The 14,151-nt window shown below is 45.0% G+C and overlaps 1 protein-coding gene across 1 annotated transcript; it reads right to left on the minus strand.

Moving 5' to 3' along the window:
• Positions 1 to 969: 969 nt before the first annotated feature.
• On the minus strand, positions 970 to 11,245 carry LOC136002951 (E3 ubiquitin-protein ligase RBBP6-like). Its single transcript, XM_065658187.1, is given in 11 exon segments — positions 970 to 1,796; positions 2,519 to 2,597; positions 2,678 to 2,839; positions 3,303 to 3,406; positions 3,940 to 4,112; positions 4,347 to 4,486; positions 5,005 to 5,089; positions 5,202 to 5,290; positions 6,566 to 6,610; positions 7,457 to 7,493; positions 11,217 to 11,245. Coding segments are annotated over 11 exon segments (1,770 nt in total).
• Positions 11,246 to 14,151: the final 2,906 nt, after the last annotated feature.

The raw sequence follows: 14,151 nt of genomic DNA on the forward strand, positions 1-14,151 counted from the left end.
TCTCAAAAAGTCATTTTTGCGGCTGTGGTGTCAGCACGCCAAAAGGCCCACATCTCCACATCATGTGCTCAACTCTTAGGCTGGGTTTATGTTTGCTTGAATAACCACCTGTAAAGAAGTCGATGACACGATATCCCATGCCAACGTCCACTAAGAGTGCTACAGAAAGTAAAAATTTCTTCCCTCCAACATCCGCCCTCCACCCCCTTCCCAAAAAAATACTCATTCACTGTTCACTGTTCACTCTTAATCCTTCATGCTTCAAAGCTGGATGGCAGCTACGTGATGATGAAGTGATAAAGAGTTTACTTGGGAGCTGGAGGGGGGAAAATACGTAGGGGACTCTCAGGTCTCATTTCAAAGACTGAGAGTCCTTAAAACATGGAGAGGGAATAGATTTGCTGCCCCCTGAGTTTGTCAGCCACCTTCTGCTATTTCTTAGTCAAACACACCAATATGGGATGTTCCTGTTACTTGGCTGTTGCATATTTTTGTACATTTATATCCTTAACAACTATTGCCGCTCTTTACTTTTACCTTCCCAGATTGTTTTTATCTTTACTTTCTTGTGCTTTTTGATGCATACAAGATGAGAAAGAAAACAACTGCCAAAGGGAACTGTCTGCTGTACTGTTCATTTCCAATGACCCAACGTGGCTTTTAATATACAACACATCTAATTACAAATGTACCAAACCAGGTTTCTTTCTGTCATAGGTAGTTTATTGTTTGAAAAAAATCTTAATATTTTCATTAACTGTAAAGAAGAAAAAGCGACTTGTATTGATAACATTAAAGCCATTATAAACTCAGTCAAACTTGAATTAAACACCAGTGTCAAAGTACTATCTAATTAGAGCAAATCCTCAAATCAGAATTAACAAATAGTGATGGACTACAACCAAACCATCACAATAATACAGAATCAAAACTTCTGACTTCCCAATTTTCATTTGAACATCATCCGCTCTAACTGTCTCTCTTGGGTTTTTTTGCACCTTCAAACAGCTGAGCATTGGGAAATCCTTCATTCTCATCCTCTTTTCTTCTCTTCCCTTGGAATCTCTGTTTACTTGCTCTGTCATCTCCCAGTGGGTTTTTCACCTCTTTCTCTTTTGAGTTTGTTGGATTTTTCATGCCATGGTGCTCTCTTCCAGAAGCTTTTTCAGGGCCATCTCCAGCTATACGATGATTTTCATGGTGCTGCCCACCAGGACAATCCTCCCTACATCCCCAAGTATATGGCAAAATCTCTCGTCTGGTCTCAGGTGGATCGAACCTCTCTGGAGAAAAGGTCTCTCTGTTCACTGGAGGTCCAGGCTGAGCACCAGCAGCACAGCCCCTGTCAAACTTTCCAGACCATTCTCCATAGTTCCTTTCCCATTCTCTGTATCTTTCCTTTTCAAATGGATCCTGAAATTCAACAGATCTGCCATAGGCAGCTTTCATACCATATAGTGGAACTGCTGTGTGTCTGTTAAAATACTCCCTTTCTCCTTCCCCTTGAGGTGTCGTCCTTTGAGTGCGAGCCTGGCCTCTAAATACTGGAGACCTTGACCTGGAGCGGTAATGACCATGCGACCTTGACCTAGAGCGATAGTTATGACTCTTCCCTTTGCCTCTTCTTGCAGGCGGTAGCAATGGCGAGTAGGAACGAGAACGACTCCGTGATCGAGAGTCGGAGCGAGTGCAGGAAGAGCCTGATCGTGACTTGCAGTGGGTATACGAACTTCTAGGGTAAGACAAAGCACCACAGGGAGACTTGGACCTTTAAAAAGCACAACACAGAAAAATAACTACATTATTTCAAAGCAGTCACTCTCCCCGTTTTTTTTCCTCTCAGATTTGGGTTGGTTGGGTTTTTTTCTCTTGCAGAGAGCAAGTTCTAAGGGCAGTATCAAATAGCAAGAAAACATGATTTAGCCTGAAGACAGTCACGCTCAATTTTAAAATGCCAGTCTAGTCTATTTAACTTCACTGCTTATTTGGCAATTTGTAGAGGATGCAAAGCACTTGTACTGCAATCCTACATACTATTTAATCCTACGTATTATTTAATCCTCCATACTATTTAATCAACACTTCCAGCCAGATGTCCCAGCAAAATCTTGCACATATCTTGAGCTCTGACTAGGAACCTTAAGTTTGACCTTTATTACAATTACAGTTTGAACTTTACTACGAAGAGACACCAAAAAACCAAAACATGGTCAATATAAGAAGAGGCCACACCTTGAATCCTGGTGTCAGTTTTGGGCCCCACACCCCAGGGCTCAAAAGGGCTGCACCAAGATCACCTCAGGGCTCAAAACGGTGGCCCCAGGGGCACCGGAATCGCCTCAAGGCTCAAAATTTCTGTACAATACTCACAGTTTCCAGGCTGGTTTGTCACCTGCTGAGTAAATTGCCCTGGCTCTCATTGGCTGACCTTTTGGAGTGGGGAGAGGAGAAAGGAAAAAAATCCCATTCAGTTTATCTGAAGAGAAGTTTTTCAAAGAAATTCTGAGGTTATAGTTACCGGTTGTGGGGATTGATTGTCCTTGGGGGCCCAGGAGATGTGGGAAAGCTGCTTGTCTTGGAGCAGGAACCTGATACTCCTGGTGAATAAACGCAAACGCATGGAAAAGAAGCCCTCCTGAAATCCAAAAATCATGGTATATCTTGAAGTAAAACTTGCCTTCTCTTCTGACAAAGTGCTGATGGACAGAGAGGAAGATCTTGAAAGTTCCGTGTTTGTCACCAGAGCAGCAGGAGGTGTCACGAGTGGTGGCGGCTGCTGCCCAAGCTGCTTATGGACCCTTCTTGTGTAGCCAGTTCCGTTTCTGAAGTTGTTCACAATCTAGAGGCAGAAGAACCATTTACAGAAAGATAACATTACAGAACATATTCCAGAAACTTCAGCAGATCTACACACAAAAGCCTCTGCGGAGTAAAATTACTTGTGCATTCCTGCAAATGCCATCAAAGCTAAAATAAGTCAACATGCAGAGATAGAAACATGTCACATTAAACATGGATGTTAAGGATTGGTATTTAATCCTGTATTTAATGCTTTGGTATTTAAAGTCCTTCAGTGTTAACACCGAATTTGAATGTGAGGCAATCACGCTAAACAAAACTGTGACCTGAATTAGCCAGATTGTCTCTAAATTTAGAATTGTGACCTTCCGGAACAACAGATAATGTGTTTGCAAAGGAAATTCAGCCTTAAGCGATTTAACCTTGCTTAAGGAGATGTAAATCAATATTTTTTACAAACGGACTTTTCTTACAAACAGCTCGTGTAAAAGTGATCGCGTTACCTGGCGTAGGAACTTGTTGGCAACTAAAGCATCAGGAGAAACATCCGTCCGGTGACATGTTGGGCATTTATGTTCCTCAGATTCCAGTAACGCTGTCCTGATACCTGTGAAGAATTAGAGACATCAAACTATTTTTAGCCAAACTAAGGACATTTTGTGGGTTCTAATCAATTATAAAAACACTTAGATGATTAATGGTTAAATATGGTCTGGAATTAAGGGCATGAAGCTATAAATGTTCAATAGTGTAAAAAGATTCTCGTATGCAGCAAATAACTATGGAGTTTTGATATTTTGCTCTTGGAACATTTGAAGATGTAGACTGGGCTGTGTCCTGGTGTTCTAATTAGTCTCATTAGATGAGGCTGTGTCTGGATGTTTCGACTGGTCTTTTTTCCACCTTCTCATCCAGCGAGAAGCCACCACCCTCAAGGTTAATGAATAAAACACGTCTCAAAAACCATGAGTAGGCAGGTTTGAGTTCTGGAGCTTTGAACCAACTCTCTCAGGGAGAAGAACGCGGATTAAATTATATTTATTTCTTATATTTCTTTTCTGATCTTTTAAATGATATTTCTTTCTTATATTTCTACTTTCAGAAGAGCAGGTGTGATGCTTGGCATTAACAAACCCTTACATTCATCACAATAACTGTTTCCACAACAGGGAATAATGACGGCATCGGTCGTAATGTTTTTACAAATGAGACATAACAACTCCTCCGGAACAGGGTCGTTGTTTGAGGAGGAGGAGGGCGGTTCCGCTGGTAAAAATGGAGGTTTTTCCTTCTTCCCTCTCGCATAAGCTTCCCTGGAGGGGGGGATGGAAAATCAAAAAGTTGAAGATGGGCAAAGGAAAGCTTTTCCAAGCTTTGGATTTCATCAAAGGGAGATAATAGATGGAATTTGCAGGTTACCAGACAGTGACAACGCTTCTTCCCCCGTAAGTACAGGTGCTGTGCAACTTGCTGGCATTGCCGCTCACACACTCACACGTGGTTTCTCTCGTTGCCTTTCGGGTTAGTCCAATTAATTCTGTACTTACGCATTAATAATCGGTATTGCGTATTTTCCGGTGCTTGTCAGCATCGCACCCCTTGTACTGGGATCTTCCACCTCCATCAGGAAACTCCTGGGAATTCCTGTGCTCTTTTTAATCCTGGGAACAGGCTCTAAAGTTTTGTCCTGTTATGAACAGAAATGCAGACATATCTCATCTGAAGACCGACACTTCAAATGACATTTCAATGACTACTTTAACTAGCAAAAGCTTTTCATCCTCTCCTTTTGCTCAGCATAAGGGTTGCGTGAAGATTCAACAAAAGACTTGTGTAACTAAAACACACAAATATCCAACAGGTGGGGTCAACAGAAACATCTCGGTTTTGTACAGAATCCTAAAAACTGCAAAACGTCATTAAAAAGAGTTCAAAACAGAAAAATTTCCAATAATACTGAAATAGATAAACAGGCATGAAGGATCACAGAGGATGATCTACAGCAATATCTATTGTCTATGACCTAGAAAAAGGAAAACTTTACATTTAGAATTCCAGGTTGCCTTGTATTTCGAACAGCTTTGCAACATTGCTGGACAAACTCTGCATTTCACCCCAAGAGAAACAATTCTTCATATGATAATATTAAAATTGAAAACTAAAGGATTTTTTAAAAGCATCACCAGAAGTCCCCCCCAGTCTTACCCCTTTTGTCGGGCAGTTCTTTATATAGTGGCCGGGTTTTCCGCAACGGAAACAGGTGTACGATGGTGGAGGTTTCTTCACGTAACTAGAAGTTTTTTGGGGAAAAAAAAGAAAAATGTGTCATTCTTGTGAAAGCAAATGCCCCGACAAGTTTTCCATCGTCTTCAGAGAGGAGATCTGACATGACCAACACTCACGTGGCTGGATTGTATTCCCAGCAGGACTGAATCATCATGGCTTTTATTTTATCTTCTTCAGAAGCTTTGGCTTCAGCCAGGTTGGCCGTCTGTTCAACGGGGAATTAATGGTGCGACACACATGTTACGTGTTTGGAACTCAAAACTTTCAGCTCTGTTTGTACCTTTGTAACTAATCCCATTTTCTTCCCAGCCACGTGTAGAAAAATCTGTATTATCCAGTATTTGTAAGCTCTAGATAATTTGAAGGAGAAGATCTCCACTGTCCATTTAATTGAGAAAGATAGAAATTATTTGGACCTTCCAGCATCAATCGTTCAGATCAACCACTCCTGGTTTTGTTTTTATATGCATTTATACACTTTCATCCACAAATCAACCATCTACGTTCAACTTTTAATTAAATGGTTCTTTCATATATACATTATTTTTCTCAACGCTGATGTAATCCAGATCAACAACTATGAAATCATTTCCAGTAACATTTACGGAAAACTTGACAGATACTTGACTAATTTGAACCCAAACAGTTACAAAACACATCCAAACCCCACAAAACATGACTAGGAATAGACTGTAATTCAAATATGGCATTTAATTCATCAAAATAATAAAGCAGAAAACTTTTTACAACACATTGCCTCCATGCTGAGCCAGTCTGCTCTCAACTTTACATTATTTTCCTGCATTTTTCTGAAACACTTAAATGTCTTCAAAAGCTGAGATGTCTGACACATGCTTGGACAGTTTTTCACATTTTAGCATAAAATTCCACATGAGATTGCAGAATCAAGGACACATTTAGAATTTAGATTTCAATTTCCTTTGGTGGCTACCTTCCAATCTAATTTTTTCCCAGAATGTACACAATTTAATTTCTGCAGTGAGAGAGGGAAGAAGTTCCCAGTGGGAAGAGATTTCTTGGAAATGAACTCCAGCCTAGAAATTCAGACATCGCTGTGCAATCGTCCATGTTACAGAAACACTTCTGTTTTGGCTGTTGCAAACACCCCTGAAATGTCCATCATTAAATTATTCCGTGAAAATTGTGTTAGCTTCTGGCGCAAAAGTAACGAAACATATGAAAAACAGTCAAAACAGCTTCTGAAGTGCTGCTTCTTTGCATCTTGAAGATGAGCGATTCTGCAACGTGACGTTGGGGCTGAGAGATCACAGGATAGTGTCAAAATATACACACATTTTAAAGGTAAAATAAAGACCTTAAATTATCAAACATGAAGGTATTGTTCACATTACAAGACTTGTGCAGCTATAGGTTGCCATATAAGATTTAAAAATAGGAAGAAAACACTTTTAAAAAAAGTATTTGACAATAATATATACCTTATATTATATAGTAATACCTTAATAAGCTGTGCCAGAGAAAGAGGTGCAGGAGAGTCATCGATCTGTTCACAAAAAATTAAACGCATATTCAATTGTACCTTCAAGACAGTGTAGTAACAGTGGGACAGCAGCACAAAAAAAGCTGTAATGAATTCAAATGTTGCCGCCTTACTGTTCCACAATCACGTGTGAACTTTCCAGCGATTTATTCCTACCACACTAAGTTCTGCTTTGAAATACATACAGAAACGTGGGAAAAAAGCCAAATAAACTGTCTTTATGAACACAGAGTTTGTGTTGACACACATGCTAGTAAAAAAAGAGAAAAATAACTGTTTTCAAGAAATAAAAACCCATCTGAATTATTTGGAATACAATAAATGCAATTTACATTACAATAAAGACAAAATATAAAAAACACAGAAGAGACACATAGTATTCAATCTAAGTGGCAAATCCAGATCCAGACCCTTTACCAGTCAAGTATTTCCTTGTGTTTCTCATTTATATAATATTTTAGCAGCGGAATGACAGTGTTTGCAAACCTGAAAAGAACACCACTCCTTTCCCAAATGTAAATTCATAGTTGTGTAGCAACGATATTTAAATTCATGGCAATCTATTAAAGACATTTTTGTACTCAGAGGGGCCCCAACTAAATCACTTCAATTACACAGTTTTAGGAACAAATCCCCAGGTATTTAAGGACACGACAAGGAATCACGGAGCTGCACGGAACTGTCCTCACAACAACGACGTGACTCACTTTTTACCTTGCTGAGTCCAATATTTTTCTACATTGATTGGAAAATACATTATGTTAATGCTTTGAAAATTCATACAAGGCTGCGTTGGTTAAAATTCACCGTGGTGTGTCGGAAAAAGGGTGAGATTATGTTTTTACATACCGCTTTTGATGTTCCGCTCACTGGCTCCTTTTGACTTCTAGAAGGAGAAATAAAGGTGATCAGAACTTAAATAAAGCATTCCGACCCAACAAAAAGCAGTGCAACCAGATTCTAAAACCCAAACATCAAAACTTGATGTTCTGATCGCCCAAGGAATGTGGAAATTTATTCTTATACATAAACTCTTCTCCCTCGGTGCATTCAGTGCAACTGAAAAAAAAACAAACCAAAATTACATTCCTACTTTGTGACAAATCACTCTACTCAGTCATCTGACAAAGACACAACAAAAATCTCTTTAGAAGAGTGTTTCTTTGTGGAAGCCCAAGCACTGTGATCGGGTGTCTGCCATGTGTAGCCACAAAAGCGCCAAAATACTAAATATGTCATAAAACATATGCTATATTGACTAAAAATAGCAGTAGAAATGTCATTTGAAAGCAGTTACAAGGGTTTTGTGTTATTTCAGAGCCCTGCAACAGACACCAAAAAAAAAAAAAAGGTCTTAATTGACAGAAAGTGTTCTATGGTAATCTTGAAAGCACTGCACAGTGCAATATTTTAGGAAATATTTATGACGCTTGAAAACTTGCTGAGATTCCATATACTCATTGATCTGTCACTTCGTTTTTTCATATTTATTTGATCTTTAGTGTGCAAAAAAATCGGATTTGGGGCCTATGAATACCTGCTATCTCCCCCCTCCCCCCCAAATGGAAGAAATAGTCAAACACTGAGAATGAGACTCTTCCCAGATGGGAATAAATTCAAAGTTTATGCTACAACATCTTTACTATAAAAGCAAACACATAAACCAAGGAATCCCTCTGTGTCCAGGAAATGGGATCTACAACGTGGGTCTCAGAACAACCAACCCCGAGAACAAACCCAGTTAAATCACCTGAAGAGTCACCGCTGTTGGAGTTCGAACCTCACCTCCTAAAAATGTAGGCCTGAAAAAGTAGCCCTAAAAATGTAGGCTTATAAAATGTAAGCCTAAAAATGCAGGCATAAAAACATAGGGTCAGGTCCATTCAAAACTACGGCATCACAAGAAAAATTAACAGCCGCTTTAATAAGCAAGATACAATCTGAATGCCTCTATAAACTAATATCCATTAAAAAGGTTAAAACACACTGAAACGCCTCGCAAAGAATACAAAGCTCTATGAATACTTACAAAATGTGTGTTTTCCCGGGAGCTTTAACTGCTCCAGCTGCGATTCTTCCAACAGTTTCCGATGGGTTCTTAGGGACTGGGGCATTGATATCTGTGTATTCTGAAAACAACATAAATACAGAAAAGAAAAATAAATTAGTCAATTCATGAGTGTATATTAATATGAGAATCCCTTTACAGATACAAAAGCAAAATTTTATACGTAACATCACACTTCTATCGTCTCCATGTGTGAACGGGACATTTTGAGAATGCACAAGGAGCAAAATATTTCTCACAGAAGAGCAAAAATACCCCAACTACTTGGGAAACTTAGACTGAGCCTAAAACTCCGAGATCCCTCCACAAGGATGGTTTTTCTATTTATATTTTACACCACATTCGTCTTTAGACAAGGAGGAAAGCCTTCAGTCCTTTTAGATTAGGCCCAAACAAAAACCCCAGCTACCTGAGACACTTAGACTAAGCCTAAAATACAAAGATCCCTCCATGGTGACAGTTTTTCTATTTATATTTTACACCACATTCATCTTTAGACAAGGAGGAAAGCCATCAGAACTTTTAGATTAAGCCCAAACAAAAAACCCAGCTACCTGAGACACTTAGACTAAGCCTAAAATGCAAAGATCCCTCCATGAGGATGGTTTTTATACTGTACTTTCACAATCTGGATATGTCTAAATCTTTTCAAGCTCCATCAGCAGCTGTTCCCTGGGACCTGCTGGCAGTTTTAAGAATTAAAAAAAAAAAAAAAAGTTAAAAAGATAAAAGAAAAAAATGCTGCAGATCTACTTAGGCTCTGTGGTGGTGGTTTGGTGCAGGGATCAAGCATAACATGGGAATATTTCACCATTTCTGCTCTGGTTTTCAGTGTATTACTCCAAAACACCCACCTGATGGCATCTTTTCAACACCAAACCCAGCAATTTCCAGAATTGAGCTTTCTGAGGGAACTGAGAAATTGCTGAGCTGCAAGTAACTCCTGCAGTGTCCCTGTCACCTGCAGTGTCACGGCACCCTCACCACGGTACCGGGCATTGTGACAAAGGTTCTATGTCACCTGGGTGTGGCAGCCCAGCGCCCCCTAGGGGAGGGGGAGCCTGTCAGCCCCGGGCCTGTCACTGCCTGGTGTCCCTCCTGTCACTGCCTGCTGTCCCTCCTGTCACTGCCTGCTGTCCCGCCTGTCACTGCCAAAAGAGGAGAGACTCTTCTAAAACAATCCTGCAGGGTTTGGGAGCTCTCTGCCCACATGCAGAGCCCTGCGATGGCTTCAGGACTTGGAGGGGAGGGCAGCTGGTTCTCTCCCTCCACTGACCCCTTCTCGGCCACCTCTCCAGCAGCAGCACTTTGCTCCCAAGCTGTGCCAGAGCCACCCATAAAGCCTTTCTCTTCCCCCTGGGGATCTAAAGGAGCAACGAGATGGGAAGAAACGGTCCCCTCTCTGCCTCAGAGCAGCCTTGCGGTCACTTGGGCCTTCCAAACATGGCCAAAGAACATGGCCTTGTGTGTTTCCTGAGGCTACAGAAGAGGGGACACCACTGGAAAATGAGTCCCCTGCCCCTAGTGATGGCTGAGCCCAACATGGGAACATCAATCCCAGCTAAGGGCTCCTTGAAGAGTCCCCACTGTCCCTTTAACTGCATTTCTACAAAGAAACAGCACTCAAGAATGACACAGATTCAAATCACGTATCTGTTTGGCCACCTCAGGTGGTGCTCCTTCTGCTCTGGACCTCCAGCCAAGGCCACCCCATCCTGGGCACCACTGATCTGGCCTTCAGTGGGTGGCATTGCATAGACATGGACCCCTGGGACATGGGTGGCACCAAAGGGGAGGGCTCCAAGCTGTATCGCGCTGAGACGGTCTTCTGCGGTTCTGTCAGCACCGACCAGAACATCTCAGGCCTTGATGTCAGTAATTGTGCTGTCTCCGGTCTTGGTGGCTGTGGAATGCAGACCTTGTAGGTGGGCTCCTCGGGCAGCCTGGCCTCAGAACTCATAGGTGGTAATTTGCTTCCCATGGGAACTTTCTTTTCGCCTTGTCCTGCTCTGCACCTCTGAGGGTTCACGGCCTGTGCTGGGCTCTGCTTTGGTGCTTGGCCTTTGAGCTCAGATTTCCCCTTGGCTTGGCCACTCATGGGCTGCTTTTTCCAGAGGAGTCCCCGGGGATGGCTGGCAGACGCCTGAAATGACACGACAGGAGGGGACGGCCTGAGGACACGATGGGTTTGGGGCCCCATCCTGCCCCCGCGAGCCACGTGCCTGTTTGCGCAGCCACCAGCAGCTCAGCCGATGGCTGCGCTGAGCTCAGGAGAGGAAATCCCTGAGCCAGGCCCCTCGGTGGCACACGGCTGTCCCCATGCACAGCTCAGGAGGCCACACTCGGCGCTCTCCTGAAGGAGTGGAAAGGAACCAGCCCTGTGAAGTGGGGGCTCCTGGCAGCCCCATCCCAGCCCTCCAGGCGCTGCCTTCACCACAGTTCAGCAGCAACGAACGGCAAGTGTTTGGGGCTGTGGAATGGGCTCCTGCTGGGACAGAAAATGACCTCGTGCAGACACCAGTCCTGAGCCCCCAGACTCACCTGACCCCAGAGCTGTTCCTCATCTCCATCGCCTTCTTACCCCAGAGCTGTTCGTGTTCCTTCTTAGCCAAGCTGGAATGGGCTGGCAAGGTCAGCTGAGCAAATCTCTCTGGAAACAGGAGGAGACGCCTTGTCAGAAGAGCATCACTGATTCTGCCAGCCCGGGTGACACGCAGCGGTGCTCAGGCCTCTTCCCAAAACATGCGAGAGGGCCGTTCTGCTCCCCTGACAGCACCATCTCCAGAGGCCTCGCACCCTCCCCAACAGCGGCACCTCCGGGCTCCTCTGCAAACGCGTCAGTGGCGCCAGGTTCTGGAAAGAGGGGCTGGGTGATGCCAGGATGTGACAGACTCTCTTGGAGAGGTAATTCCCAAAGTGAGGACAGGCCCTTGAATCCTCACCCTTCTGCTGTAGCCAGGGATGGGCTTGCCCAGCCCAGCCCAGGGCTTGATTCTTGTGAAGTCAAGCTTAGGAGAACAGGCTGTGCCAAGCTGGCATGAAGCTTTGGTGCAAGTCAGAGCCTTTTGGCCATCATGGCCAGGGATTTTTCCATCAGACTGCATAAGCTGGTTGCCCACGCTATGGCAATGAGCTGGGAGTTGCTTTCCCTTCCATGACTTGCCTGAGAGGTGGCAAACCCTCTTTTTTCTTTTTTCTTCCACTTGCCCTCACCAGGGATATTTCTCAAGACCTTCAGAGGGTCCCTGGGCAGTGGTTTCTCCACCAACTCCAGTTCAAACCTGGATAGAAAGAGATGACACCAGCATGACCCAGGGCACCACCAGCCCTCCCGCTTGCTGGGATCACCTGCTCACAGGCAGAGTTTAGCACACTCGTAAAGGCCATTGTGTTCCCAAGTCAACTGTGCCCCATCCCCAAGGACTGTCCTGGGAGATGGGGTCACCGAGGAAGGAGTCCTGGTGACATGGGAAAGAAAGTGTTGCCTGAAATCCTCCGTCTGACCCATCAGTTCTGCTCACAGGAATGGCCACAGGCCAGATACAAATGAGAGTCACTGCTCATTGTCCCTGCAGCAGGACACTCGTGGTCACATGGAGCAAAAGCCGCCAAACTGCAGCTGAGCGGCTGCTCAGCCAGAGGCCAAAGCTGCCGACGTGCTCACTGGGGACAGACAATGACACGGCCAGTGGGAGTCAGGGAAGCAACAGCTACCGTGTGAAGACACCACCATGTGCAGCAGCTGGGCAACCTGCAATGGAGGAACGTGGAGATGGCAGGGCATGCTCAATGTGGGCAAGCTCCTCAAGAGTGGAGGAGTTCAGGGCAGGAAGAGGTGGCGGGATCGTGGTCTCGCCTGGCCTGAGCAGCTGGCCGTGTCCTGTCCGGCCGCACACAGGGAGGGCTGGGGAACTGTGGTGGGTCTGCTCAGATGGTGGGGGGCTCTGGGAGTCGGGGTGCTGGTGCCTGTGGCCTCACAGGTGCCCCCGTGCCCACCTCACCCAGGCTGAGGCTGGAGCAGAAACTGTGTGTTCCAAGAGCAAATGGCACCTGGCAGCCCCGTGCCCAGGACTACAGCTCCCAGCATGGGCTGGGGCGCTCCCTCCAGCTCTCTGAGCCACGGCCACAGCGTCCCCGGCCCGGCCTGGTGAGGCCTTGGCACAGGCCGCCCCGGGCGGTGGTGGAGTCACCGTCCCTGGAGGGTTTAAACCATGGGCAGATGTGGGGCTGAGGGACATGGCTCAGTGTGACCTTGGCAGTGCTGGGTCACAGTTGGACCTGGTGATCTCAAAGGTCTTTTCCAACCAGAAGGATTCTGAGCATCCAGGACAGACTTGGTGGCGCGGAGCAGCAGCCTCTGGGCCCGGCCAGTCGGCTCAACTCGGTCTCACTCGCTGTTGGCTCATCCAGCCCAGTTCAGACCCAGTGACTCGACCTCCACATTGAACCAGAAGAGGCTGCAAGATGGGCCCACGCAGCACACAGCTCTCAAAACCCCCTGTCCTGGTTTTCTTCAAAACAAGTTTCTCTTGTAGTGAATTTCCCTGTCAGCTAAAGTCTTCTTACTAATTGCAGTTTTCCTGAAAGTTAGGTACATGTTTTGGTAGACATAGCAATGGAATGCAAGGTCATTGATAATGATGCATCCCGCGAGATGTGCAGGCAGGAGGTGAACTGAAAAATTGACCAACTAAAGTATTCCATGCCATTCACGTCATACTTCATATAAAAGTGGGAGGTCATGAGGATCTCGTCCCTTTTCCTTATGGCCGACATTGGGAGAGGACCTTGCGAGTTGTCCCTGCGAACTGAGGCCTAGTGACAGACTGAATCCAGCTCTGGTTGGCTGGAGAGTCCAGTCCAGGACTTCGGGTGCCGGCCCTACAGCTGCCGGAGCAGTTGCCGGGACTTTCACGATTGGTTTTGTATATTTTGTATTATTTTCTCTATTTTATTAGTAGCATTAGTAAAACATTTTTAATTTTTCCAACTCTCTTCTCTCTGTCCTTCTTTTCCCTCCCAATCGCCTGTCCTTAGTGGGAAGTGGGGAGAGGAGGGGTTGAAGGGGAAAGTGGGGGGAGAGGAGGTTAACAATACATCTGCCACGGTTTTACTGTCACCCTGCAATCAAACCACGACACCCCCTCACAGAGACTTCTCAGAATGGGGATTTCACCAATTGCCCCAAACCCCACAGAGAAGCAAACACCCCGTAAATGACACACGCAAGGCCAACAAGAGTTTGTTTGTAATTGTGGCTTTGGCTTTTTTGCCCGCTGGTGCCCAGTGAGTGTTTCTGAGAAGTGATCCCAGCCTTGGGACGCAGGTTGCAGCTGTTCCTCGAGGGCCTGTGGGCAGGTGGGCCGGCCGGCAGAGCTGCCCGTGGCTCTGGAAGGGCTCTCTGAGCTCTTCCTGGCCAGAGGCAGCACTGGCAGGAGGGACGGGGCAACGACAACTACGGGCAACAACATCTTTC

This window comes from Caloenas nicobarica, unplaced genomic scaffold (genome assembly GCF_036013445.1).
Source record: "Caloenas nicobarica isolate bCalNic1 unplaced genomic scaffold, bCalNic1.hap1 Scaffold_83, whole genome shotgun sequence".
NCBI lineage: Eukaryota > Metazoa > Chordata > Aves > Columbiformes > Columbidae > Caloenas > Caloenas nicobarica.